General features: G+C 44.5%; 1 protein-coding gene across 2 annotated transcripts in view; it reads left to right on the top strand.

Moving 5' to 3' along the window:
* Positions 1 to 27,353, top strand: part of GCNA (germ cell nuclear acidic peptidase) — a 37,420-nt gene that overhangs the window by 2,406 nt on the left and 7,661 nt on the right. Inside the window, exons 1-9 of one of the 2 annotated variants that reach the window (XM_055106743.1) lie at positions 537 to 1,434; positions 2,193 to 2,253; positions 13,465 to 13,511; positions 13,885 to 13,918; positions 15,675 to 15,721; positions 16,090 to 16,123; positions 19,317 to 19,405; positions 24,947 to 26,083; positions 27,095 to 27,161. In XM_055106743.1, coding sequence (XP_054962718.1) covers positions 2,195 to 2,253; positions 13,465 to 13,511; positions 13,885 to 13,918; positions 15,675 to 15,721; positions 16,090 to 16,123; positions 19,317 to 19,405; positions 24,947 to 26,083; positions 27,095 to 27,161 — 1,514 coding nt within the window. In that variant the 5' untranslated portion in view covers positions 537 to 1,434; positions 2,193 to 2,194. Of the gene's footprint in view, positions 1 to 536; positions 1,435 to 2,192; positions 2,254 to 13,464; positions 13,512 to 13,884; positions 13,919 to 15,674; positions 15,722 to 16,089; positions 16,124 to 19,316; positions 19,406 to 24,946; positions 26,084 to 27,094; positions 27,162 to 27,353 lie in introns of those variants that run through there. The other variant, XM_034949764.3, reaches the window with a different exon arrangement.

Genomic DNA, 27,353 nt, shown 5'->3' on the forward strand with positions numbered 1-27,353 from the left:
GTGGCGGCATTGGGAGAGGTGGGGGCGCTGGTGGCGGCGTAGGAGCAGGTGGTAGTGCCAGTGGCGGCGTGGGGAGAAGGGGCGCTGGTGGCGTCATTGCAGATAGTGGGGGGCCTGGTGGTGGCGTAGAAGGAGGTGTTGGTGCCAGTGGCGGGTGGAGAGAAGTAGGGCACCAGTGGCGGCGTTGGGGGAAGTGGGGGTGCCTGTGGCGGTGTCGGGGAAGTGGGGGTGCTGGTGGTGGTGTAGGAGCATGTGGTAGCACCAGTGACGGTGTGGGGAGAAGTAGGGGCACCATTGGCGGCCTTGGGGGAAGTGGGAGCGCTGGTGGCGGCGTAGGAGCGTGTGGTGGCGCCAGTGGCTATGTAGGAATACGTGGCACCGGTGGCGGCGCGGGGAGAAGTGAGGGCGCTGGTTGCGGCACTGGGGGGAGGTGGGGGCCCCAGTGGTGGTGTAGGAACAGGTGGTGTCCCTAGTGGCGGGTGGGGAGAAGTAGGGGTGCCAGTGGCAGCGTTGGGGGAGGCGGGGGTGCCAGTTGCGGCCTAGGACTACTTGGTGGCGTTGGTGGCATAGGAACACATAGTAGCGCTGGCGGTGTGGGGAGAAGTGGAGGCGCCGGTGGCCGCATTGAAGGTGGGGGTGCCAATGGGGGCGTTGGGGGAAGTGGGGGGTTCTGGTGGCGGCGTAGGAGCACTTGGTGGTGGTGGAAGTGGCCTAGGAGCACGTGGTGGTGCTGGTGGGCGTGGGGAGAAGTGGGGATGCTGGTGGTGGCATTGGAGGTGGGGGTGCCAATGGTGGCGTAGGAGCAGGTGGGGGTGCCAGTGGCAGCATGGGGAGAAGTGGGGTCGCCCATGGCAGTGTGGGGGGAGGTGGCACCAGTGGCAGCACCAGTGGCAGCATAGGAGCGGGTGGGGGTGCCAGTGGCTGTGGGGAGAAGTGGGGGTGCCTGTTGCAGCATTGGGGGGAGGTGAGAGCTAGTGGTTGTGGGTAGGGGTGTGTGTGTGGGGGTCGAGGTCTCTTTGGCTGAGGACTGAGTGGTGGTGGGAGACAGGAGTGGGGTAGGGCAGAAGTTGGATAGAAGTGTGGGGGAGTGGAAGCCTGCTTGGGAAACCGGTTGGAAGCAGTTGAAGGTGGCTGGAGGTGGTTGGAGGTGCGAGTGTGGGGGAAGGGTGGTGGGGTTGAGGCCTGATTGGTGGAAGACTGAGGTGAGAATGGTGGGGGTAGGGTCCAGACCTGATAGGAGGAAGGAGTTGGGGAGGGGTCAAGGCCTGTTTGGTCGAAGATTGGCTAGAGGCTGGAGGCAGGAATAGGAAGCGGGGAGGGGGTGGCCGGATTCATATAAGACCAGTGAGAAGCCAGAGTGGCGGGAGGTAAGGGGGCAGTGGAGGTTGGACAGAAGGAAGAAGGTGATGAGGGGGCAGTGGTAGCCTATTCTGGGTAAGATTGACAGAGTGGGGAGTAAGGAGGTAGGGGAAGGGGGAGAGGTTGACACCCGGTAGGTGGGAGACTTCCTTGGGGCAAGAGTAGGGGGACTGAAGGTGTAGGGAGGTGGAGGGCCAGTGGGATGTGGGGGCGGTCGAGCCCTGATACGTGGAAGACTGGCAAGTTGAGGTGGGAGTGGAGGGAGTGGGAAGTGGGGGCGGGTGCAGGGTGGGAAGAGATTGGGGTGGTAGAGGCCTGAGTGGGAAAAGTTTGCAACAAAACAAATTTAAATCCTTTTCATTTTGCAGAGCAAAGTTTCGGCTTTAAGGTGGGGAAGATACCCAAAGATAAATGCAGAGTGTAAATGTAGAGATGTCTCTGCTTTTGAGTTCTGGCTTTCTTTTTTTTTTTCTTTTTATTTTATTTTCTTTATCTTTTTTTTTTTTTTGAGATGGAGTCTAGCTCTGTCGCCCAGGCTGGAGTGCAGTGGCACAATCTCGGCTCACTGCAAGCTCTGCCTCCCGGGTTCACGCCATTTTCCTGCCTCAGCCTCTCGAGTAGCTGGGACTACAGGCGCCCGCCACCATGCCTGGCTAATTTTTTGTATTTTTAGTAGAGACAGGGTTTCACCGTTAGCCAGGATGGTCTCGATCTCATGACATTGTGATCTGCCCGCCTCGGCCTCCCAAAGTGCTGGGATTATAGGCGTGAGCCACTGCGCCCGGCCGAGTTCTGGCTTTCTTAAGAAAGTGTATTTTTGTCTTTCACTACAGACATGGATGGGCACAAAAAAGAGCTGCCCCGCTTGCAAGAGCCGGAGGAGGACGAGGATTGGTGAGATTTAGAAAGTTCTGTTTTCTTTTAGTTTAGTGTTACCGTATTGGCAAAACAGCTTTCTCGAGAAGTATGTTTATTTCCTTTAGTATCTGTAGAGCATATAACTTGGTTTGTTATAAAATGAGAATTGTAAAGAAGGATTTTACAAACTAGGAGTCCAGCCTCCTATGAAATTCTTGAATCCGCTATATAATTTCTCTGTTAGTGGCCAGGAAATGACGACATTTGAGGCAACAGTGCATCGTTGAATATATGTGGTTTCTAGAAAGTTCTTCATTCTGATGCAATTAAAACCTGTTGTTCCACGCCAGTATCGATAGTGCTGCCTCTAGAGGTACACAAGTATTTTTCTTCTCCATGATAACACAAGGTGTTTTTGTTTTAAATTTTTTTATGGAGATGCACCCTGAACCAATAAAGGTTCAGAGAACTTCCAACATGAGGTATTTTTTTGTGCGTGTGAGAGACAGGGTCTGCTCTGTCGTCCAGGTTGGAGTGCAGTGATGTGATCAGGAGCTATTTTTAAGATAGCTGCCTGTCTCTAAGTTTTTTCTCTTCTGGAACACTACCCTATTTTCCTCCCTCACAGATATGCATGCAAGGGTATGATATGGGGGAAGGTACAAACCAACAGAAAGTCTGGAAATAGACCTAAGTACATAAGAAAATTTACTAAACAAGAAAAACGACATTTCAGCATTTCAAATCAATGGGGAAAAATATGGATTAGTCAACAAACCATTTGAGGATAACTGGCTAACCATTTGGAAAAAAATGAGACTTGGGTTTTTGCCTTATTGCTTATGCCAAAATAGATTACACATGGATCAAATATTTTAAAATAAAAAATGAAACCATTAAAATGTTAGAAAACAATAGATGGATTTTGTTTCCAATAGTTTTTGGAGTAGAAAGGTCTAAGTTTGATATCAAACAAAACATAAATATGGTAAATAAACTGGAAAAATATTTGTGTTACAAATATAAAGGGCTATTTTCCTTAACAAAAAGCTTTTTATAAATCAGTAATTTAGAAAAAGGTGAACAAACGCATGGAACATGACAAAGAATATTAGAAGGTAGCTCTCTGGGAAAAAAAAAATACAAACGGACCTCAGACATTAAAATTTTCAGCTTTGGCCGGGCACACTTTGGGAGGCAGAGGTGGGCGGATCGCTTGAGTCCTGAGACCAGCCTGAGCAAGATGATGAAATTCCGCCTCTACAAAAAATAAAAAAATTAGCTGGGCACGGCGGCTGCACCTGTAGTCCCAGCTACTCGGGAGGTTCAGGTGGGAGAATCACCTGAGCCCGGGAAGTCGAGGCAGCAGTGAGCCGAGATTGCGCCACTGCACTCCAGCCTCTGCAACCCGAGACCCTCTCTCCAAAAAAAAAAAAAAAAAAAATCAGCTTTTAATTATATTGCTTCTCATTAAATAAGTGATAAATTTTAATTATATTACTTCTCATTAAAGGAATGATAAATCTTATTCATTTATTTTTTTTTCTCCCACTTGGAAAAGTAAAGAAATGATAAATTTTAAAATGAGATACCATTTTTTATATATTTGCAAAAAGTTTGATGATACCCAGTGTTGCCAATTGATAGGAAAACAGAAAATCTCCTACATTCTTTGTGGGAGTATATATTTGGTACAACCTTTTTGGAGGGCAGTCTGGCAGTATCACATTTTAAATGCCTATGTCCTTTGAAGTAGCAGTTCCACTACTGAGACTTTTTCTTTTAAAATCATTTAATTTCTTTATACTTGTACTCCCATATACATGAGTGCATAAATGTGATTATATCATACATGTAGTTCAGTAATTGTAATTCAGTCTTATTTTTTCTTGACTTTTTTTTTCCCCTTCTCCCATGGCCTTTCTCCCTGTAACCCATGCTAAATATTTATGTAGCTAGCCTTCCATACTTTTCTCCATGTTCATGTAATCATATATAGACATTTACAGGGTATTTTGGTCTTTGTTCACTTTTGTGGAAGAAGGATATATGATTTAATTACCAGTACATAGAGAAATATGTACAAGAACATTCATTGCAGCACTGTTTGTAATAGCACAAATTTGAAAAGAGCTGAAATGTCCTAAGAGTCTACTTGAATAAATTAGGGTTCATTGCAAAAATGTGGTGAGAGCTATGTGTACTGATAATGAAAAGACTACTAAGAAATATAAAGTGAAAAATGCAAGCTGCAGAACAATGCATATAGCATAATATTATTTGTAAAAAAAAAATAAAGAAAATGGTGTGTGTACTTGTTCTGATGTGTGCTTACGCTTAACTTTCTAGAAGGATAAATAAGATACATTGTCTCCAGGAAGAGCAAGGACAGAGTGTCACTCACTGCTGTTTTCAGAGTTCTTTATCAGTTAGAAAAAAAATGACCTGGTAAACATTATTTTGCCATAGTCATTAAAAATGTGGGTAGGGGGTGGGGTGGCTCATGCCTGTAATCCTAGCACTTTGGGAGGTTGAGGCGGGAGGAATGCTGGAACTTACGAGTTTGAGACCAGCCTGGGCAACATAGCAAGACCTCATCTCTATTTTTTGTTTAAAAAAGCGGGGGGTGTGGAGGGGATCAGCAAAAGAATGACGCCAACATCGGAAAATATACGTCTTAATAAGTAATAAAAAGGAATGCTAATTTAAAAATCATTTACCTATTAGCAAATTTTAAATATTTAATCATAGTAATGCTGCTGACATCATAAACTGACACAACCCTTTGGAAATGATTAAGCAGATGTACCAAGAGCTATAAAATTGGACATACTATTCTTTTTTTTTTTTTTTTTTTTTTTTGAGACAGAGCCTTGCTCTATTGTCAATGCTGGAGTGCAGTGGCGCAATCTTGGCTCACTGCAGCCTCTGCCTCCTGGGTTCAAGCAATTTTCGTGCCTGAGCCTCCTGAGTAGCTGGGATTACAGGCGCATGCCACCACACCCGCCTAATTTTTTTTTTTTTTTTTGTATTTTTAGTAGAGATGGGATTTCACCATGTTGGCCAGGCTGGTCTTGAACTCCTGGCCTCAAGTGATCCATCCGCCTTGGCCTCCCAAAATGCTGGGATTATAGGCATGTGCCACCACGCCCGGCTAATTTTTTTTTTGTATTTTTAGTAGAGATGGGGTTTCACCATGTTGGCCAGGCTGGTCTCAAACTCCTGGCCTCAAGTGATCCACCCGCCTCGGCCTCCCAAAGTGCTGGGATTACAGGTGTGAGCCACTGTGTGCAGCTGGACATACTGTTGATTGAGTAATTTGATTTTTGGTAACCAAGCATAGGAAAATCCAGTTTATGAAGCCAATTAAATGCCCAAAGGTGCTTTTCGTAGTATTTAATTTTTTTTGTTGTTTGTTTGAGACGGTATTACTCTGTCACCCAGGCTGGAGTGCAGTGGCATGATCATGACTCACTGCAACCTCTGCCTTCTGGTCTCAAGTGATCCTCCCACCTCAGCCTTCAGAGTAGCTGGGACTACAGATGCACCACCATGCCCAGCTAATTTTTGTATTTTATTGTAGAGATGTGGTTTCGCCGCCAAGTTGCCCAGGCTAGTCTCGAACTCCTGGGCTCAAGCGATTTGCCTGCTTTAGCCTCCCAAAGTGCTGGGATTACAGGCGTGACTGCCGCACCCGGCCTCATAGCATTTAATTTAAAAATTAAATTAATAGGCGCGGTGGCTCACGCCTGTAATCCCAGCACTTTGGGAGGCCGAGGCGGGCGGATCACAAGGTCAGGAGATCGAGACCATCCTGGCTAACACAGTGAAACTCCATCTCTAGTAAAAATACAAAAACAAATTTAGCTGGGCGTGGTGGCAGGCACCTGTAGTTCCAGCTACTCGGGAGGCTGAGGCGGGAGAATGGCGTGAACCTGGGAGGCAGAGCTTGCAGTGAGCCGAGATCGCACCACTGCACTCCAGCCTGGGCGACAGAGTGAGACTCCATATCAAAAGAAAAAAAGAAAAAAAATGATTAGTGTTAATTCTTTGTTAAATTTTTGGTAGAATTCACCAGTGAATCAATATGATCCTGGGCTTTTCTTTGTTGGGAGGTTTTTTATTACTGATTCAGTCTCCTGAATCATGTGTGTGATCAAAAATGCAAAAGGTGGCCGAGCCCAGTGGCTCACACCTGTAATCCCGGCACTTTGGGAGGCTGAGGTGGGCGGATGGCTTGAGTCCAGGAGTTTGAGACCAGCCTGGCCAACATGGTGAAACCCTGTCTCTACAAAAAAAAAATACAAAAATTAGCCAGGCACAATGGCACACACCTGTAGTCTCAGCTACTTGGGGGGTTAAGGCAGGAGAATTGCTTGAGCCCAGCAGGTGGAGGTTGCAGTGAGTTGAGATCGCGCCATTGCACTTCCACCTGGGCGACGGGAGCGAAGCCCTGTCTCAAAAAAAGAAAAAAAAAAAAACAAAGCAAAAGGTCAAATTGCAGCTCCATGACCCTCAGTCACTTGCCCTCAAATAGGGAGTGCCCAGGGTGGATCGTTAGTCTCAGTTGTCCTGAGAGGTAAATGGGTTATGTGTTATTATTAGCCCCTTGTGAATTTGGTTGACAGGAGTCATGCTTTTAGCATTTAATGAAGAATTGATAAATCTGAGTTTCTGAAGCTACAGGTCCAAAAAGCAGATCTTAGGCTTCTGGTTGGAGATAGCCCTTGAGGCCAGACACCAACCTGCCAGTCTCTAACCCATCTTAGCTCCAAATTGGAACTGCTACTTCCCCTGATCTGGGCATTGTATTTTCATTAACGAAGATAAGATTGTTAGCTTTTTTGTTTTTTACTTTGGGCTGACTCTTTACCTCGAACCTTCACATAGATGGGCATATATGTATAATTACATTTTTACACACAGAAAATTATTACTTAGTGAGATCTAGTAGGCAGAATTCTTTCACAACTTGAGGTTTTTTTAGGGGGTGGAAAATAATAGAAGGGGTCTTTGGAATCACTCTTTGAGATTTTGAGATTCATTCATACATTCATTCATTTAAAAAATACTTATTGAATCCTGACTTTGTATGGAACAACGTGAAACAAATACACTTCCAAGTCCTTGCGTAGCTTACCGTCTAGGGTGGGGGTTAGAAACATGTAAACAGGTAGTTACAGTAGAGTGTGATAAACGCTGCGATGGGGCAGATGTGCATGATGCCATAGGAGTACAGAGGAGGGCAGATAGGATCTTGTTTACTTTCCACAATAGCCCTATGAAATAAATGTTTTTTTTTTTTTCAACTGAGGCCCAAGAACTTGGTATTATGAAAGTCTAGAAGTGATGGTGGCTTAGAGTAGGGTGCTACTAGTGGAGTTGGAGAGATTTGGATGAATATGTAATATATTGTAGTTCATAAATTCGGAGATGTCTTTTCACATTTTTGCATTTCTGAAATTGGCATGTATCATACATTTGATGGCAGGTTGTAGTTTGGTAGTGTTTTTTTTCTTTCATGGAGGAGGTATATGTAATAATGTGTGTTAGATTAGATGAAATATATTAGAGAAGTGGAGCCAACAGGTCTTGCAGATGGGTTGGATATGGGAGGTGAGGGAAAGAAAGAAATCAAGGATGACTCCTCAATTATTTGGCATTACTGGGTAGATGGTGGTGCTATTGACTGAGATGGGTAGGGCTGGGATAGGAACAGGATTGAGGGAGAAAATAGAGTTCTGTGTTGTTGGCCATGTGGCCATGTTACTTTTTTTTTTTGAGACAGAGTTTCGCTCTTGTTGCCCAGGCTTGAGTGCAGTGGTGCGATCTCAGCTCACTGCAACCTCTGTCTCCTGGGTTCAAGCGATTTTCCAGCCTCAGCCTCCCAAGTAGCTGGGATTACAGGCACCTGCCACCACACCTGGCTAATTTTTGTATTTTTAGTAGAGACGGGGTTTCACCATGTTGGCCAGGCTGATCTTAAATTCCTGACCTCAGGTGATCCGCCTGCCTCAGCCTCCCAAAATGCTGGGATTACAGGTGTGAGCCACTGCGCCTGGCCCATGTTACCTTTTAAATAATAAATATCCAAGGTGTCAAGTAGACAGTTTGAGTTCAGTGAAGAGCTCAAGGCTATTAATGTAAAGTTGGGGACATGGAGTCTAGGGCTAGTAGCATGAATGATTCAGGAGAAAGGGGAGAATGATGCAGCACAGAGTGCTGGAACTACTGGAATACAATCCCTGGGAAGGCTAGGGGAGACAGGTCCAAAGTACAAGGGAGGGATTGGTCTTTGATAGTGGTAGGGACACTGTGTTCCCTTGTTAGTGATAGAGAAGGCGGAGAGTCTAGTATGGTTGCAGTTAGTTCTGGAGATTTCTTGGTGGGAGGATGAGTGAGTTCCTAGCTGATTGCTTCTATTATCCTAGTGTCTTATGAGACAAGGTCATTAACACAGTGAAGCGGGTGGGGAAGGAGGGATTGGCACTTCAAAGGCAGAAGTTGTACCGAAATGCATAATGCAAGAGATGGGGGTCTGGTTTTCATTGATAAGCCTAATTGGTACTCTCTGATGCCCACTGACTAGTCTTTTTTAGCCCAAGCAAGATTCTTTGTTTTGTCAATACTATTACAAGATAGCCTTGTTGATATGATATTTAAAATATATTTAAAATTATATTTTAAAAATTATCCTGTTAGGCTGAATTTAAAATAATCAGAAAAGCAAATGGGTCACCTAGTGGATTGGCTATGTTTTAAATTTCTTGACAATGCCAAAGTTACTTAATTAGCATTCTATTGATATTTTCAATTCCTGATTTCAAGGAAAAGAAGGCTGTCACACTTAACTGGTGTTCCCGAAAGTGTGGTCTGCCAGCTTCCTGGATCAGAATTGCCTGGGGGTGCTTGTTAAAAATGTAGTTTCTTGGATTTTTTTTTTTTTTCAACAGTCTTGCTCTGTCGCCCAGGCTGGAGTGCAGTGGCACAATCTCAGCTCACTGCAAACTCACTGCAACCTCTGTCTCCTGGGTTCAAGTGATTCTTGTTCCTCAGCCTCCCCAGTAGCTGGGGTTACAGGTGTGCGCCACCATGCCTGGCTCTTAAAATTTTTGTATTTTTAGTAGAGATGGGGTTTCGCCATGTTGGCCAGGCTGGTCTAGAGCTCCTGGGTTCAAGGGATCCACCCACCTTGGCTTCCTAAATTGCTGGGATTACAGGTGTGAGCCACTGCATCCGGCCAAAAATGCAGTTTCTGATTCCTGTTGTTCTAGAGTAAGGCTCATGAATATTGTCTATTTGTTTTTTTGTCTTTGCCACTAGACTGTGAGATCCCTAGAAGTCATTCTTTTTTTCTTTTTTGTAGCCCCAGTACCAAGTATATAGTAGATGCTCGATAAATGTCTAATTAGTGAATGAATGAACCACAGATATCCTAATCATGTTATAATATATTTATTGAGTTGTAAAAATTACTAAGGGAATATAGGTCTGTGGTGAAAATGAGCAGTACAGAAGCATATAAAGTAAAAAGTGAAAGTCGGCCTTCACATGCATGCATCCTCCCATTCTTCTGAGGTAATAATTTTGAATAATTTGGCAGTATTTCTTCCAGAGATTTTTCTGTAGTCATATAAAAGCATACATAATCTTTATGATTTATAGTCTTTTAAAGTTTTAAAGGAGAGATCTGGCCAGGCGTGGTGGCTCATGTCTGTAATCCCAGTACTTTGGGAGGCCAAGGCCGGCAGATCACCTGAGGTCAGGAGTTCAAGACCAGCCTGGCCAACATGGTGAAACCCCATCTCTACTAAAAATACAAAAATGAGCTGGGCTTGGTGACACACGCCTGTAATCCCAGCTACTCCACAGGCTGAGGCAGGAGAATCACTTAAACCCAGGAGGTGGAGGTTGCAGTGAACCAAGATCGCGCCACTGCACTGCAACCTGGGTGACAGAGCGAGACTCTGTCTCATAAATAAATAAAATAAAATAGATCTTTTTTGGATCTTTTATAACTTTTTTTTAAGTTTTTTTTTTTTTTCTTTGTCAGCCAGGTGGGAGTGCAGTGATGCCATCATAGCTCATTGCAGCCTCGAACTCTTGGGCTCAAGGGATACTCTTGAGTAGCTGGGAGGATCCCACATCCAGCTAATTTAAAAATATTTTTTGTAAAGACAAAGAGTCTCGCTATGGTGCCCACACTAGTCTTGAACTCCTGCTCCCAAGTGATCCTCCGGCCTCGACCTCCCAAAGTGTTGGGATTATAGGCATGAGCCACTGCTCCCAGCTCTTCTATAGTTTTTGAGGTTTTTTTTTTTTTTTAATGTATCTTTAAAGCCTTCCAATGTTATTTCTTAGTCCTTTCATGATAGAGTTCTGGTTCTTCTTCCTTCAATGCATATATTCTTTTTTTTTAACGAGGTGTGGTGGGGGGTTTCTCGCTGTATTTCCCAGGCCAGAGTACAGTGGCTATTCACAGGTGTGATCATGGTGCACTGAGGCCTCCACCTCCTGGGCTCATGCAGTCCTCTCCTACCCCCTGCATAGCTGGGACTACAGCGTACCTGGCCTGCATATATTTCCTTTTTTTTTTTTTTTTTTTTTTGAGACAGAGTCTCGCTCTGTCACCCAGGCTGGAGTGCGGTGGTGCAATCTTGGCTCACTGCAACCTCTGCCTCCGGGTTTCAAGTGATTCTCCTGCCTCAGCCTCTGAAGAAATTGGACTATAGGCATGTGCTACCACACCCAGCTAAGTTTTGTATTTTTTAGTAGAGACGGGATTTTGCTATGTTGGCCCAGCTGGTCTCAAACTCCTGACCTCAGGTGATCACCCACCTCGGCCTCCCAAAGTGCTGGGATTACAGGCATGAGCCACTGCACCCAGCCTCCTTTTTTCCTTTTCCCCTATTCTTAACATGTCAGCTAGCCTGCATTTATTTTCTTTTTTTTTAAGACAGGGTCTCACTCCTGTCACCCAGGTGGGAACTGCAGTGGCACTATCATGGCTCACTGCAGCCCCGACCTCTCAGGCTGAAGCAACCCTCCAGCCTCGTTGTTTGATTTTTTTTTTTTTTGTAGAGACGGTTTCACCATGTTGCCCAGGCTGGTCTTGAACTCCTGGGCTCAAGTAATCCTCCCGCCTTAGCCTCCCAAAGTGCTGATTACAAGCGTGAGCCACTGCATTCAGCCACCTGCGTATATTTTCTAATAATAGTAACATGAGCCTTGAAATACATTCTAGGGACTTGTTCCCCTGGTGGTGAATATTACTTGGAAAAGATACCAAACAAAATCTGCCTTCTTTTTGACCATGTATTTCTTCCTTAGTGCTTTCCTTGGACTACCTCACCTGTTGGTTACTGTCCCACCTGGAATTTGATATTTTGCCATTAGGGATTTGGGTGGGGCTCTCTGTCATGTAACTTTTTGCCTCATGTTGATCCTTTGTTCCTTTTGCCTGACCTCTCAAAAAAATAGGTGTGTTTGTAACACAAAAGTATGTAAAAAGATGGATGAAGTCTGAATCAGCTGTTAGTTTATATAATATATAGTGCTGTTTACTGACAACTAACATCACATATTGACCCATCCATGGGAAACCGTACAGCCAGCAAAAGGTTTCTTTCCTGATTAAAGAAAAAAACTTGAAGTCTACTACTAAGTCCAAGGTACAGTGGTTGAGAAATGCATAGGAAGTTTAATCAAGGAGTTGAGCCATCATGTATTTTGAAAGATTGGAAAAGTATACAGGCAGCACAGTATCAGCCTCTAGGCCAAATGAAAAGCCGTAAAGAAGTGGCTAAGTCTAATTTTTTTTTTTTTTTGATGGGGTCTCGCTCTGTGGCCCAGGCTGGAGTGTAGTGGCGTGGATCTTGGCTCACTGCAACCTCTGCCTCCTGGGTTCAAGTGATGCTCCTGCCTCAGCCTCCCGAGTAGCTGGGATTACAGGCGCCCGCCAACAGGCCTGGCTAATTTTTGTATTTTCAGTAGAGGTGGGGTTTCACCATGTTGGTCAGGCTGATCTTGAGCTCCTGACCTCAAGCAATGCGACTGCCTCGGCCTCCCAAAGTGCTGGGATTACAAGCGTGAGCCACCGTGCCCAGCTGAAGTCTAACTTTTAATATGTAGAGCCTGGACTTCCTTATAGCTATTATGTCCCCCTCCTTTAGCATTTTGATAACCTCTGTGGACTACGTGTCACTATAACTAATAACAAGATGACCTATGATGTAGCCAGGCGCCACATTGGAGGAGTGGCAGTGGCGGTGAAGTGGTGCTCACTGCGGTGTGACTCCCCTGGGCTGGAGTTTGGATCTGGCTGACAGTGGATGTCCAGCCGGCTGCTGTCTGGTGAGCTGAAGGGTTCCGAGCAGGAAGTGCTTGGCTTCACCTCAGGTGGTGCTGCATAACTCTCGTAAGTGATAGCAAGAGGCAAAGTAGCCTGCCACAGAGCAGCGGAGAGAGAGTGCTGGGACCCCTGGCAGATGAGACAGAGAAGCAAGAGGCCCCAGCATCGTGGCTCACTGCAGGGAGCAGTGGCAGCTTTGAAACCATCCATTCATTGGCCCTGCATGAAACGGGGTTCAGTAGTTGTCCATTTACCTAGATATCAATCCCAAACAGTAGGCTATCTCCAAGAAGTACACCCTTAATGGGGACCTCCTTGCCCTTTTGCCCTTTAATTTTTGACTGCAATCTCTTCATCCTCAAGTCCTTTCCCCCGAGGCTCTTTTCTCAAGACTCACTTTCATGTCTTTATTTTTTATTTTACTTTTTTTTAGAGACAGGGTCTTGCTGTGACGCCCACACTGCAGTGCAGTGGCACCATCATAGCTCACTGCAACCTTGAATTCCTGGGCTCAAGCGATCCTCCCCGCTCAGCCTCCCAAGTTGGTGGGATTACAGGCGTGAGCCTCCATGCCTGGTGTTGCTTTCATACCTTTAAATGGAAATAAATTACTTGGCAGAAAACAGGCTTTTCACTGATAGCTAGCGATAACTCAGCTAACATTCTTCCCGTGTTTTTGATTCAGCAGTAAGGACTGAGCAGCTCATTGCTTCCAATTTTTGTTCACTTGTGCTGTTGTGATCCTAATTTCCTAAGGGCTTAAAGCCCTTAAAACCTTTTTTGCATTTCAGGAATTCTGATTGGTTGTTTTCTTCACTTATTTGGGATTTTTGATAATTGGTTGCTTATGGCGTCGATAGCCCTCCTTTTATAAAGTATCTCTTTTATTTTTGCAGTTACATCCTTAATGTTCAGTCAAGCAGTGATGACACCAGTGGGTCTTGTAAGTAGAGTCCACTCAAAGCAGGAACATTTTGAAGTGTCTTTGTAGAGATGACTCAACTGTGATTTGGGATGTCTGGCCTAAGTTGGTTCTAAGTTCGTCACCTCTAGGGCTCTCTTTAGGTCGGTGAAATGAAATTTCCCTACTATCAGGAGTGGAGGAGGTTCTCTGCTTCTTTTCCAACTTACTTTCCTCCTTTTTTTTTTTTTTGGCTCTGGGTTTCCTTACTTTTATTTCCTTTCTATCCTTCATGGGAGATGTAAATTTTAAGCAGCTCTAATTTATAGACTTTGGTTTTAGGGAGTTAAAGACATAGGCACCCAGATTTTTTCATGCTTCAGATGTTTTCTAATGCCCTCTTTCTCTGATTTAGCTGTGGCCAGAAGAGCTCCGAAGAGACAGGCGAGGTGAGTAGGAGAATTAATGAAACTTTACTTTTTTTTTTTAAATTAAGGGGGGGAAAACCCCATGCTCTGTCTAAGGAAATTTAAGAGTAAACTTCACATTTCCTCTGTGGACACTCTGTGGTTCTCAGCAGGATCATGATGGCTGTTTGACATCACAACCAGGTTGAAAACATTAGATTCCTTATGCCTGACCCATTATCTAACTGGTCAGTTTCTTCTTTGAGGTATCTCTGTGAACTATGCCTTAACATCCAGGCTCTACTAGTCTAAGCCCTTATCAGTGTTTACTCCCTTTTAGTTTTATTTTTAGTTTACTTTAGTTTTTATTTGTATTTTTATTTTTTTTGAGACTGAGTCTTGCTCTGTTGGAATGCAGTGGCACGATCTCACCTCACTGCAATCTCCACCTCCCGGGTTCAAGTGATTCTTCTGCCTCAGCCTCCAGAGTAGCTGGGATTATAGGCACACGCTACCATGCCTGGCTAATTTTTGTATTTTTAGTAGAGATGGGGTTTCACCATGTTGGTCAGGCTGGTCTTGAACTCCTGACCTCAAGTGATCCACCTGCCTTGGCCTCCCAAAGTGCTAGGATTACAGGCGTGAACCACTGCACCTGGCCTAAGTCTAACTTTTAGTATGCAGAGCCTGGACTTCCTTAGAGCTATTATGTCCCCCTCCTTTAGCATTTTGATAACCTCTGTGGACTACGTGTCACTATAACTAATAACAAGATGACCTATGATGTAGCCAGGCGCCACATTGGAGGAGTGGCAGTGGCGGTGAAGTGGTGATCACTGCGGTGTGACTCCCCTGGGCTGGAGTTTGGATCTGGCTGACAGTGGATGTCCAGCCGGCTGCTGTCTGGTGAGCTGAAGGGTTCCGAGCAGGAAGTGCTTGGCTTCACCTCAGGTGGTGCTGCATAACTCTCGTAAGTGATAGCAAGAGGCAAAGTAGCCTGCCACAGAGCAGCGGAGAGAGAGTGCTGGGACCCCTGGCAGGTAAGACAGAGAAGCAAGAGGCCCCAGCATCATGGCTCACTGCAGGGAGCAGTGGCAGCTTTGAAACCATCCATTCATTGGCTCTGCATGAAACGGGGTTCAGTAGTTGTCCATTTACCTAGATATCAATCCCAAACAGTAGGCTATCTCCAAGAAGTACACCCTTAATGGGGACCTCCTTGCCCTTTTGCCCTTTAATTTTTGACTGCAATCTCTTCATCCTCAAGTCCTTTCCCCCGAGGCTCTTTTCTCAAGACTCACTTTCATGTCTTTATTTTTTATTTTACTTTTTTTTAGAGACAGGGTCTTGCTGTGTCGCCCACACTGCAGTGCAGTGGCGCCATCATAGCTCACGGCAACCTTGAATTCCTGGGCTCAAGCGATCCTCCCCGCTCAGCCTCCTGAGTTGGTGGGATTACAGGCGTGAGCCTCCATGCCTGGCGTCTCTTTCATACCTTTAAATAGAAATAAATTACTTGGCAGAAAACAGGCTTTTCACTGATAGCTAATGATACTCAGCTAACATTCTTCCCGTGTTTTTGATTCAGCAGTAAGGACTGAGCAGCTCATTGCTTCCAATTTTTGTTCACTTGTGCTGTTGTGATCCTAATTTCCTAAGGGCTTAAAGCCCTTAAAACCTTTTTGCATTTCAGGAATTCTGATTGGTTGTTTTCTTCACTTATTTGGGATTTTTGATAATTGGTTGCTTATGGCGTCGATAGCCCTCCTTTTATAAAGTATCTCTTTTATTTTTGCAGTTGCATCCTTAATGTCCAGTCAAGGAGTGATGACACCAGTGGGTCTTGTAAGTAGAGTCCACTCAAAGCAGGAACATTTTGAAGTGTCTTTGTAGAGATGACTCAACTGTGATTTGGGATGTCTGGCCTAAGTTGGTTCTAAGTTCGTCACCTCTAGGGCTCTCTTTAGGTCGGTGAAATGAAATTTCCCTACTGTCAGGAGTGGAGGAGGTTCTCTGCTTCTTTTCCAACTTACTTTCCTCCTTTTTTTTTGGCTCTGGGTTTCCTTACTTTTATTTCCTTTCTATCCTTCACGGGAGATGTAAATTTTAAGCAGCTCTAATTTATAGACTTTGGTTTTAGGGAGTTAAAGACATAGGCACCCAGATTTTTTCATGCTTCAGATGTTTTCTAATGCCCTCTTTCTCTGATTTAGCTGTGGCCAGAAGAGCTCCGAAGAGACAGGCGAGGTGAGTAGGAGAATTAATAAAACTTTACTTTTTTTTTTTTTTTTTTTTTTTAAATTAAGGGGGGGAAAACCCCATGCTCTGTCTAAGGAAATTTAAGAGTAAACTTCACATTTCCTCTGTGGACACTTTGTGGTTCTCAGCAGGATCACGATGGCTGTTTGACATCACAACCAGGTTGAAAACATTAGATTCCTTATGCCTGACCCATTATCTAACTGGTCAGTTTCTTCTTTGAGGTATCTCTGTGAACTATGCCTTAACATCCAGGCTCTACTAGTCTAAGCCCTTATTGGTGTTTGCTCCTTTTTATTTTTGTTTTTAGATTAGTTTAGTTTAGTTTTTTGTTTTGTTTTGTTTTGAGACTGAGTCTTGCTCGACCAGGTTCGAGTGCAGTGGTGCAATCTCGGCTCACTGCAGCCTCCGCCTCCTGAGTTCTGGTGATTTTTCTCCTCAGCCTCTCAAGTAGCTGAGATTACTGGCACATGCCACCACGCCCGGCTAATTTTTGTGTTTTTAGTAGAGATGGGGTTTCACCATGTTTTTCAGGCTTGTCTTGAACTCCTGACCTGAAGCGATCCACCTGCTTTGGCCTCCCAAAGTTCTGGGATTACAGGTGTGAGCCACCGTGCCCAGCTTGTTTCTTCTTTTTAAGTGGCTTCCTCACCTTGATCTCTTACTTCTGATCCAGTCGGTGTACCACTTGTAGGTGGATCTCCTGAGGCACTGCTTTGATCATATCAATCCCCAATTCAAATAGCTCGTAATAGAAAAATCAAGCTGTTTACCCCAATATTTAACGCCTTCTGTGATCTGGCCATAACCTCTCTTTCAGCCTCACCTGCTACTGTTCCTATTAATGAATCCTCTGTTCTAGCCAGAGCTTGATGGAGGGGTGTTTCCCAGGTGCCAAACTGTAGGGGGTGCTGAAAAAAATTGCTGGAGTAAATATGAAGTATGGTGCTACATAACTGTTTTCCACATTGACTCCTTGAATTACTGTACAAATGCAAATTGGTCATTCTTGTTCCCCCCATCAAGCCAGATAGTGCTGTGAAGTGGGAAAATTTTTGTTCTGGCTATCTCTGATTTATCTCTATTGAGTATTTTTATAACGTGTAAGCCACCAACTCCTGACACCAATGTGTGAAATGTCATTTAAAATCTGCAGTTGCAGGCCGGGCACAGTGGCTCACGCCTGTAATCCCAGCACTTTGAGAGACCAAGGTGGGCGGATCACTTGAGGTCAGGAGTTCAAGACCAGCCTGGCCAACATGGCGAAACCCCATCTTTAATAAAAATACAAAAATTAGCAGGGTGTGGTGGCATGTGCCTCTAATTCCAGCTACTTAGGAGGCTGAGGCACGAGAATCACTGGAACCTGGGAGGCGGAGGTTGCAGTGAGCCAAGATTGCGTCACTGCACCCCAGCCTGGGTGGGAGTGAGACTCTCTCAATAAATAAATAAATAAATAAATAAAGTCAGCAGTTGCAATCAGCTGAAATTCTAGAGCCAAATAATGTATAAAGCTATTAATCGTTGATGATCAGTTTTGTTAATTGTATTTCTAAAGTCTGGTTTATTGAGGTATGATTTATATATGGTAAAATTCACCCTTTTTAGGTGTACAGTTTGATGGATTTTGACAAGCATATATGGTAGTGTAACCATCACCACTATCAAGATGCAGAGTATTTCCATTGCTGTTATTTATATTTTAAATGTTCTATCATGGCTCCTAAGAAGTCTTCCAGTGTATAATATTATACATAATGAAGTCCTTATTTGATAATTAAAATGTATCTGAGTTTTAAATAGAAAAAATAGTTTCTTCCAGCCTCTGCTAGATAGATGGTGAACAAATGTTTAAAGAAAATCAGTTTTAAGGGACCTGCAAGGAGTGCCCACAGGTCTTGGTCCAGTCCCAGGTGCCATCTATATATGGGATATAGGAAGAATAGATTTGGGAGGAAGGTGATGAGTTTGGTTTTGGGCATGCTAGAATCAAGGAGCCTGTAGGCAGGGCTGATAATCAAAATTTTCTAACAACCAACAGAGCACAGGCAGGAATTAGTCAGGATGGTTGCCTGCTGGTCAGGACAGACACCATCAATAAACAAATCGGTAAGGCCGTACCTCTGCATACTGACTAAATATCAGCCCTGCCCACAGGATATCCAGGTAGGAAGTTGGAACTGTGGAGCTAGAAGTCAGAAGAGAAGTTGGGCTCAATATAATGAATTGGGCTGGTGTAATTAATAATTGATTGTATTGGCATGAGAGGGCTGGGGATAAGTCCTGGGATTGAGTCGAGGAAGATGAGTGAGGAGGAGTGAATGGAAAGGTGAGACGAGAACCAAAAGACGACTTTGTCCCAGAAATCAAGAAAAGAGTTTTAAGGATGGAGTAGTCAATAGGATAGCAAAGGCACATCAACTTGGCAGTGTCAAAGTGGTAAACATGGTGGAAGCAGATGAACATGTGTGTCTGTAGCAGGTGCAGACATGTCCTGTAACAGTGTATTAAGTATTTTTCTTTCATTATGAAAGTATATTATACTTATTATACACTGTTTGGGGACAGGAAGGTGGCCAATTTCATCCTGCTGGAACTTCTGAGCCAAATACCAGGATTAGCCGAGGATGAGGACCCCAGGGGGTGCTTACCACTGGCACCCTGGGTGGTGCAGGTGCACTGCTGAGTTTGACACCTACCAGAGCAGTCCGTCAGTTCAAGAGGGTGGTGCTGGTTTGGGGTTGCAGAGAGTAGCACTGAAGAGAAACTCCCTACTCTGAGGCTGCCTCTCTCCATCTGTGGCCCTCTACCCTTCTCAGACAACTGGATCTCAAACTTGATAAAGAAAGATGACAACTCCCTGATCAATTTTACCACTGTGCCAAAACTATCTGAATACATAAAATCTGACAGAGCCCATTTCACTCTCAGTATGTGACAGACTCCTCGTTTTAGAAGGATGTGAGACAGATGGAAAGATGTAGGAAGATGGAAAAAGAGAAAAAGATAGAAAATCAGGTAGAATGGAAGGATTGAGTAGTTCCAAAGGAGGGGAACAGAGTTACTGTGGGAAACAAAAAATTGACAAGTGGTCAAGATCAGAAAAGGTGAGAAATGCCATGAAAAAGAAGACTGTTGTGTTCATACTTCTCTCTTGTTTTTCTCCTGTTTCATCACTCAGCTCCGTGGTAGTGATTGACTCTGATTCTGATGAGGAATGTCACACCCATGAGGAGAAGAAAGCTAAGTTATTGGAAATAAACAGCGACGGCAAGTATATATTACTTTGTTAGATAAGTAGCTGAGCTCCAAAGCCTCATCACACGTGGTAGTTTCAGGATCAGAGTCCGCAGACTTTCTATTCAGAATCCCTCAGTAGTGAGTGCCACCGTTTCTTTCCTCGTATGTGCTGGCTGTGGATATGGCTGGGTTCCCTATACCCCCTGGTCAATTTCCCAGCAGCAGCAACTGTTGTTGCTGCCTCAGACCTTGGGGGCCCCCTCAGTAGAGTTCTTACCTGCCTAGAGCTATATCAGTGAAGCGGGGTAGGGGTGGTGGGTCAAGAGCTGAGGCTGGGAAGTATGGAGGCTGCTCTGTGACTCCCTCTTCCTCTCTTCCCCGCTCTATGTGTGGGAATGACGAGGAAGAGGAAAGGAGTAAGAGGCCTGGCTCATTCTTCCTTCCAGCTTGAAGGGTGGTGGTTATGGGCCAGCTGGCAGTGTCGTGTTGAGAAAATTCTTTTTCCATTGAGCTACTGGTCTTTGCTGTTTGCCGGTCCTTCTGTATTTTCTACAGATTCTTGTGTTTCTTTAGAGCCTGTTTCCCATGGCAGATCCTTACCTCTTTGGATCAGAAGCCCCTTTAGCCTTCTGGGTGGCTTGGAGGTTAACTGAATTCAGAACCTACCTGCTCAGTGGGGGATGAAACACAGGAAGACTAGAAACTTTTTAAGCATTAGGGACAGTATTTCACTGACCTTTGTTCTGTCAGTACAGGTATAGGGCATGATACGTGGGGCACTTAGTTAATGTTTGCTGAGCTGAACTCAACTGAAAATGGGACACCCTTAAAGCACCAACTACAACTTTTTTGGAGACAGAGTCTCGGTCTGTTGCCCAGGCTGGAGTGCAGTGGCATGATCTCAGCTCTCTGCAACCTCTGCCTCCTGGGCTCAAGTGATTCTCCTGCCTCAGCCTCCTGAATAGCTGGGATTACAGGCGCCCGCCACCATGCCCAGCTAATTTTTTTTTTGTTTTTGTTTTTGTTTTTAGTAGAGATGGGGTTTCTCCATGTTGGCCAGGCTGGTCTTGAACTCCTGGCCTCAAGCAATCTGCTTGCCTTGGCCTCCCAAAGTGCTAGGATACAGGTGTGAGCCACTGGGCCTGACCAGCACCAGCTACTTCTTAGATAACTACCCAAGAGCTATTGTTGGCCAGAGTTGCTTAGCTAACCCGGGATATCAGAGCAGGGAAGGGAGAGGTGGTTTGAAACGCTAGTCTCCTATTGTTCTACCACCCATCCTTTTGGATTTCTTTCCCTGCTTCCTCTCTCTAGCTCTGGGTGGCTGTGCCTGAGCAGGACAGTGGTCTGAGTGCAGAGTAGAGGGTCTGACATGACAAGCTGTTTAAATGTGAAAGGAACTCCAAGGAGACAGCTTGAGGGCAGGCAGGAGTAACAGAGCCAGAAACCAGTTCACAACCGGAGGCCACCAGGTGCTTGACTCCTTAAATCAGAAGAGACCGATTCTTTTGAGGGTGAACTTTTAGCTAAGGCTGCTCTTAACCTTGCTGGCCTGTGGACTGTAGCTGTGGGCATCCATCGCAGCGATGGAGGGATGAAGAATGCTCCTATAGGACTGGCTTTGTATGTTTCTTTGCTGTTCTCTACGTGGCATTTCTTTTTGTTATAATGAATTTAGGCAATTCTACAGAAAACAAGGCCCAGTGAACTCTAAAACATACCTCCAACCTTTGTCACTGTACATAGTCATTTTTAAATATATTGTAAGCAGTGTGTCCCTACTTTTTCTAATTTTTAATTTCAACTGCAGGTGGCAAATCTTTTAAGTTTTCTAGGAAGGAGGCAGGGCTTTTTACCATAGGAACATCTACTCCTTTTCTCTTCCCTTACTGCATATTTGAAGTTTTTTCATAATTAATTCAAATAACAGATAAGACTCTCAAAATATATTATCTCAAATCTGCAGTTTTAGGATAAAGAGTTTTTGCACCATAAATATATCTTTCACATCTTGCCTATGCCATGGTTTAGATTTTTAGATTTTTGTTTACATCCAGAATCATAGAAAGCTAGAACTTGAGCTCCAAACAGACTTCAAAGAGTGTGTGGCGTCAGACACACCGACCTTCATTTCAGTGCAGGCAGTGATGTTCCAAATGTTCCTGAGGCCTCTCAGAGAGTGCCGACATCAGGACCTGCTCCTGACTCATATCAGTTGTTCTGAGAGCTTTGCACTTATGAACTAATTTAAAGAATGAAATTTTGGTGACCAACACAGAGTTGTCAATTTTTAATTTGTCTAATGAAGGAAATTAAAAAAAAAAAACTTCAGCTACCATTTACTATCTTTGTAATTTTGTAAAGAACACCAAAAGTTTAACCAAGACATAATCACAAAATAAAGGACAGTCCTTTAAATTATAGAAATTTAACTTGATGGGAGAAAAAATACCACTTTATTATTCTAATTTGTCTTATTTTGCTGTGGACCAGTGAAAATATACAAGTCTGCAGACCCGTGTTTGGGAAGCCCGAAGCAACTACTGTATCTTGCTACTTAGAGACTATGATTTGAAAATTGCCACGAGTTTGGTTGCTATTTGATCTGTCACTGCTCTCAGTGAAATAAAAAATAGGGGAAAAACAATCTAAAGTAACTTTCTTTTTTAAAAAATAATTTTTCATTTTTGTGAGTAGATAGTAGGTGTATATATTTATGGGGTACATGAGATGTTTTGATACAAGCATGCAATGTGTAATAATCACATCATAGAGAATGCAGTATCTGTCTTCTCAAGCATTTATCCTTTGTGTTACAAGCAATCCAGTTATACTCTTTTAATTATTTTAAAATGTACAGTTAAGTTAGTGACTTACAGTCATCCTGTTGCGCTATTAAATAGTAGATCTTATTCTTTCTATTTTTTTGTGCCCATTAACCATCCCTACCTTTCCACACCCCTCCACTATCCTTCCCTGCCTCTGGTAACTATTCTTCTATTCTCTATCTCCATTAGTTCAATTGTTTTCATTTTTAGACCCCACATATAAATGAGAACATGCGTGTGGTGGCTCACGCCTGTAATCCCAGCACTTTGGGAGTTCAAGGCAGGCGGATCACGAGGTCAAGAGATCGAGACCATCTTGGCCAACATGGTGAAACCCCGTCTCTACTAAAAATACAAAAATTAGCTGGGTGTGGTGGTGCGTGCCTGTAGTCCCCGCTACTTGGGAGGCTGAGACAGAATTGCTGGAACCCGGGAGGCGGAGGTTGCAGTGAGCCGAGATTGCGCCACTGCATTCCAGCCTGGCAGCAGAGCAAGACTCCATCTCAAACAACAACAACAACAACAACAACGAGAAAAAAACGTGAAATTTGTCTTTCTGTGCCTGGCTTATTTCCCTTAACATAATGACCTCCAGTTCCATCCATGTTGTTGCAAATGACAGGATCTCATTCTTTTTTATGGTTGAGCAGTACTCCATTGCTCCATTGTGCATATGTACCACATTTTCTTTATGCATTCATCTGTTTTTTTTTTTTTTTTTTTGCGACGGAGTCTTGCTCTGCTGCCCAAGCTGGAGTGCAGTGGCGCAATCTCGGCTCACTGCAGCCTCTGCCTACTGGGTTCAAGCGATTTCTCCTGCTTCAGCCTCCTGAGTAGCTGGGACTACAGGCACCCTCCACCATGCCTGGCTAATTTTTGTAGTTTTAGTAGAGATGGGGTTTCACCATTTTGGCCAGGCTGGTCTCAAACTCCTGGCCTCAAGTGATCCGTGCGCCCTGGCCTCCCAATGTGCTGGGATTACAGGCGCGAGCCACCGTGCCCGACCTCCATTCATCTGTTGATGGGCACATAGGTTGCTTCAAATCTTGGCTATTGTGAACAGTGCTACAACAAACATAGGAGTGCAGATATCTCTTTGATATACTGATTTTCTTTCTTTCGGGTATATACGCAGCGGTGGGTTTGCTGAATTGTATGGTAGGTCTGTTTTTAGTTTTTTGAGGAACCACCAAACTGTTCTCCAGGGTGGTTGTACTAATTTACATTCCTACCAGCAATGTACAAGGGTTCCCTTTTCTCCTCATTCTCACCAGCATTTATTATTGCCTGTCTTTTGGCTAAAAGCCATTTTAACTGGGGTGAGATGATACCTCATTGTAGGTTTTGTTTTTTGTTTTGTTTGAGACAGTCTCACTCTCACCCAGGCTGGAGTACAGTGGTGTGATCTTGGCTCAGTATAACCCCTACCTCCCAGGTTCAAGCGATTCGCCTGCCTCAGCCTCCCAAGTAGCTGGGACCACAGGCACACACCACCATACCTGGCTAATATTTGTATTTTTAGTAGAGATGGGGTTCCGCCATGTTGGCCAGGCTGGTCTCAAACTCCTTACCTCAGATAATCCACCCGCCTTGCCCTCCCAAACTGCTGGGGTTACAGGTGTGAGCCACCGTGTCTGGTCATTCATTGCAGTTTTGATTTGCATTTCTCTGATGATCAATGATGTTGAACACCTTTTCATATGCCTGTTTGCCATTTGTATGTCTTCTTTTGAGAAATGTCTATTCAGATCTTTTGTCCCATTTTTTCATTGGATTATTAGATTTTTTTTTTTCCTATAGAGTTGTTTGACCTCCGTATATACTCTAGTTATTAATCCCTTGTCAGATGGGTAGTTTGCAGATATTTTGTCCCATTCTGTGGGTTGTCTCTTCACTTTGTTGATTGTTTCCTTTGCTGTGCAGAAGCTTTTTAACTTAATGTGATCCCATTTGTCCATTTTTGCTTTGGTTGCCAGTGCTTGTGGGGTATTGCTCAAGAAATTTTTGCCCAGACTGATGTCCTGGAGATTTTCCTCAATGTTTTCTTGTAGTAGTTTCATAGTTTGAGGTCTTAGATTTATGTCTTTAATCCATTTTGATTTGATTTTTGTATAGCAAGAGATAGGAGTCTAGATTCATTCTTTTGCATATGGATATCCAGGTTTCCCAGCACCATTTATTGAGGAGACTTCCTTTTCGCCAGTGTATGTTCTTGGCACCTTTTTCTAAAATGAGTTTGCTGTAGGTGTGTGGATTTGTTTCTGGGTTCTCTATTCTATTCCATTGGCCTATGTTGTCTGTTTTTATGCCAGTACCATGCTGTTTTGGTTACTGTAGCTCTGTAGTGTAATTTGAAGGCAGGTTATGTGATTCCTCCACTTTGTTCTTTTTGCTCAGGATAACTTTGGCTATTCTGGGCCTTTCATGATTCCATATAAATTTTAGGATAGTTTTTTCTAGTTCTGTGAAGAATGTCATTGGTATTTTGATAGGGGTTGTATTGAATCTGTACATTTCTTTAGGCAGTATGGACATTTTAACAATATTGATTCTTCCAATCCATGAACATGGAATCTTTCCGTTTATTGGTGTCTCCTTTAAAATAACCGATTCTTAACTGCTATTCAAAATGTCACAGTTCCTGTCTTGTTTAATTTGTGCTAAATAATCTGCTGAAATTTAGCATATAAAGGAGGTGGTAGAGGGAGTACATTTACATATGATTGTGTCTCTTGAATTTCAGATGAGAGTCCGGAGTGTTGTCATGTGAAGCCTGCCATCCAGGAACCTCCAATAGTTATTAGTGATGATGACAATGACGATGACAACGGTAATGATTTGGAAGTTCCCGACGACAACAGTGATGATTCAGAAGCTCCCGACGACAACAGTGATGATTCGGAAGCTCCTGACGACAACAGTGATGATTCGGAAGCTCCCGACGACAACAGTGATGATTCGGAAGCTCCCGACGACGATAGTGATGATTCGGATGTTCCCGACGACAACAGTGATGATTCATCCGACGACAGCAGTGATGATTCATCCGACGACAACAGTGATGATTCGGATGTTCCCGACGACAAGAGTGATGATTCGGATGTTTCCGACGACAAGAGTGATGATTCGGATGTTCCCGACGACAGCAGTGATGATTCGGAAGCTCCCGACGACAGCAGTGATGATTCGGAAGCTTCCGACGACAGCAGTGATGATTCGGAAGCTTCCGACGACAGCAGTGATGATTCGGATGTTCCCGACGACAAGAGTGATGATTCGGATGTTCCCGATGACAATAGTGATGATTTGGAAGTTCCTGTGCCAGCAGAAGATTTGTGTAATGAAGGCCAAATTGCCTCAGATGAAGAAGAGCTGGATGAGGCTGCTGCTGCTGTCTCCCAGCATGATTCATCTGATGATGCTGGTGAGCAGGATCTTGGTGAGAATCTCAGCAAACCACCAAGTGATCCTGAGGCTAACCTTGAAGTTTCAGAGAGAAAGCTGCCAACTGAGGAAGAGCCTGCACCTGTGGTGGAACAATCAGGGAAAAGGAAGTCAAAAACCAAAACTATCATGGAGCCCCTAAAACAACAGAAGGCAAAAACCAAAACTATTGTGGAGCCACCGAGGAAAAGGCAGACAAAGACCAAAAATATAGTGGAGCCACCGAGGAAAAGGCAGACAAAGACCAAAAATATAGTGGAGCCACCAAGGAAAAGGCAGACAAAGACCAAAAATATAGTGGAGCCACCGAGGAAGAGGCAGACAAAGACCAAAAATATAGTGGAGCCACCAAGGAAAAGGCAGACAAAGACCAAAAATATAGTGGAGCCACTGAGGAAGAGGAAGGCGAAAACCAAAAATGTATCTGTGACACCTGGTAAGCCAGTCATGCCAAGTATGCCTGTCCCACTGAATGTGCCTTGCCTGCCAAATGTGCCTGTGTTATCCAGTCTGCCTGTCCTCCCTTCCAACACTGTGCCATTTCAGCAACTTCCCTGTGGCCCAAGGAGGCATCCATCCCAGTGCAAGGATGGTTCTGGGAACAGGGGAGGAATGCCCACATCTTTCTCATGCTCCTGTATCTTAGTATTTGCTGTTCACTAGCCTAGAGTGCTGTCTCCCTGAACCTTCTGTTCTGAGGATATCTTATTTTTCTTAGGAAATTATCTCTTCCTCTATGAAGCCGTGAGTCAGGGTGGCTCCTGTCTCCTGGGTTACCAAAGTTCTAGAGCCCATCTCTACCAAAGCACTAGTCACATTGTTAGAATACATTCCTGAGTCTGTCCCCTTCCCTACCCCGTCCCGGTAGACTGTGAGCCTCTTCGTGGGAGGACTCTTCCTCATCTTTTAGTCTCTCTCAGGATTTGGCCTGGTGCTTGGCACATGATAGAGGTTCAATAAATTTTTTAGATATATGAATGACACTGACTATTGATACATAAGCCTTTAGCTAGAGCAGCTGGCAGGATGGGTCCTAGGCCAAGGCAGAAAGATCTGCCTTGCCCTGCACACTGAGTAAAGGTGCTGCCTAGAATATGAGCCACTCATTGGAGCAGGTGTGTGAGCTGTACCATAGCACCCCTTCGACTGTGCACACTTCAGTTGCCCACACCACCTAGCTTCTAAGGGCACATTCCTGGACCCTCATAGTCCTTGGTGCCTCTGACAGAATCCTGCCCAGCTCATGCTGCTGGCAGCTCTGTGATTCACGTGGGTGAGATCGTTGAGAATGATGAAGGCAGCAGTATGCCACTTCAGACAGTTTTGTTTAGAGATGTTGCACTGGGCTTGGCTGTGAGGGCTCCTTTTGGGTTTACCTTTCTGTTGGTCTCATGATGGTACCAATTTTCGGGGTACAAGTAACCTATTATTTTTTCATCTGGTAAAGGACATAAGAAGCGTGGGCCTTCAAAGAAGAAACCCGGTGCAGCAAAAGTTGAAAAACGCAAGACTAGGTATGTACTGCTCGCGTACAGTTGAACAGGAATTTATTGCACAGCCGTCACACTGGGCAGTCCACTGGGCACTTGGGTGGGGGTGGTCTGCAAGGGGATGGAGTCTGGCTGGGATGGGACTGGGGGACAAGGTTTCTGTCCTTGAGTAGGAGGGCCCAAGCAAGGGAGAATACTACCCACTGGCTCCTTCCT

Source organism: Pan paniscus, chromosome X (assembly GCF_029289425.2).
Source record: "Pan paniscus chromosome X, NHGRI_mPanPan1-v2.0_pri, whole genome shotgun sequence".
Lineage (NCBI taxonomy): Eukaryota > Metazoa > Chordata > Mammalia > Primates > Hominidae > Pan > Pan paniscus.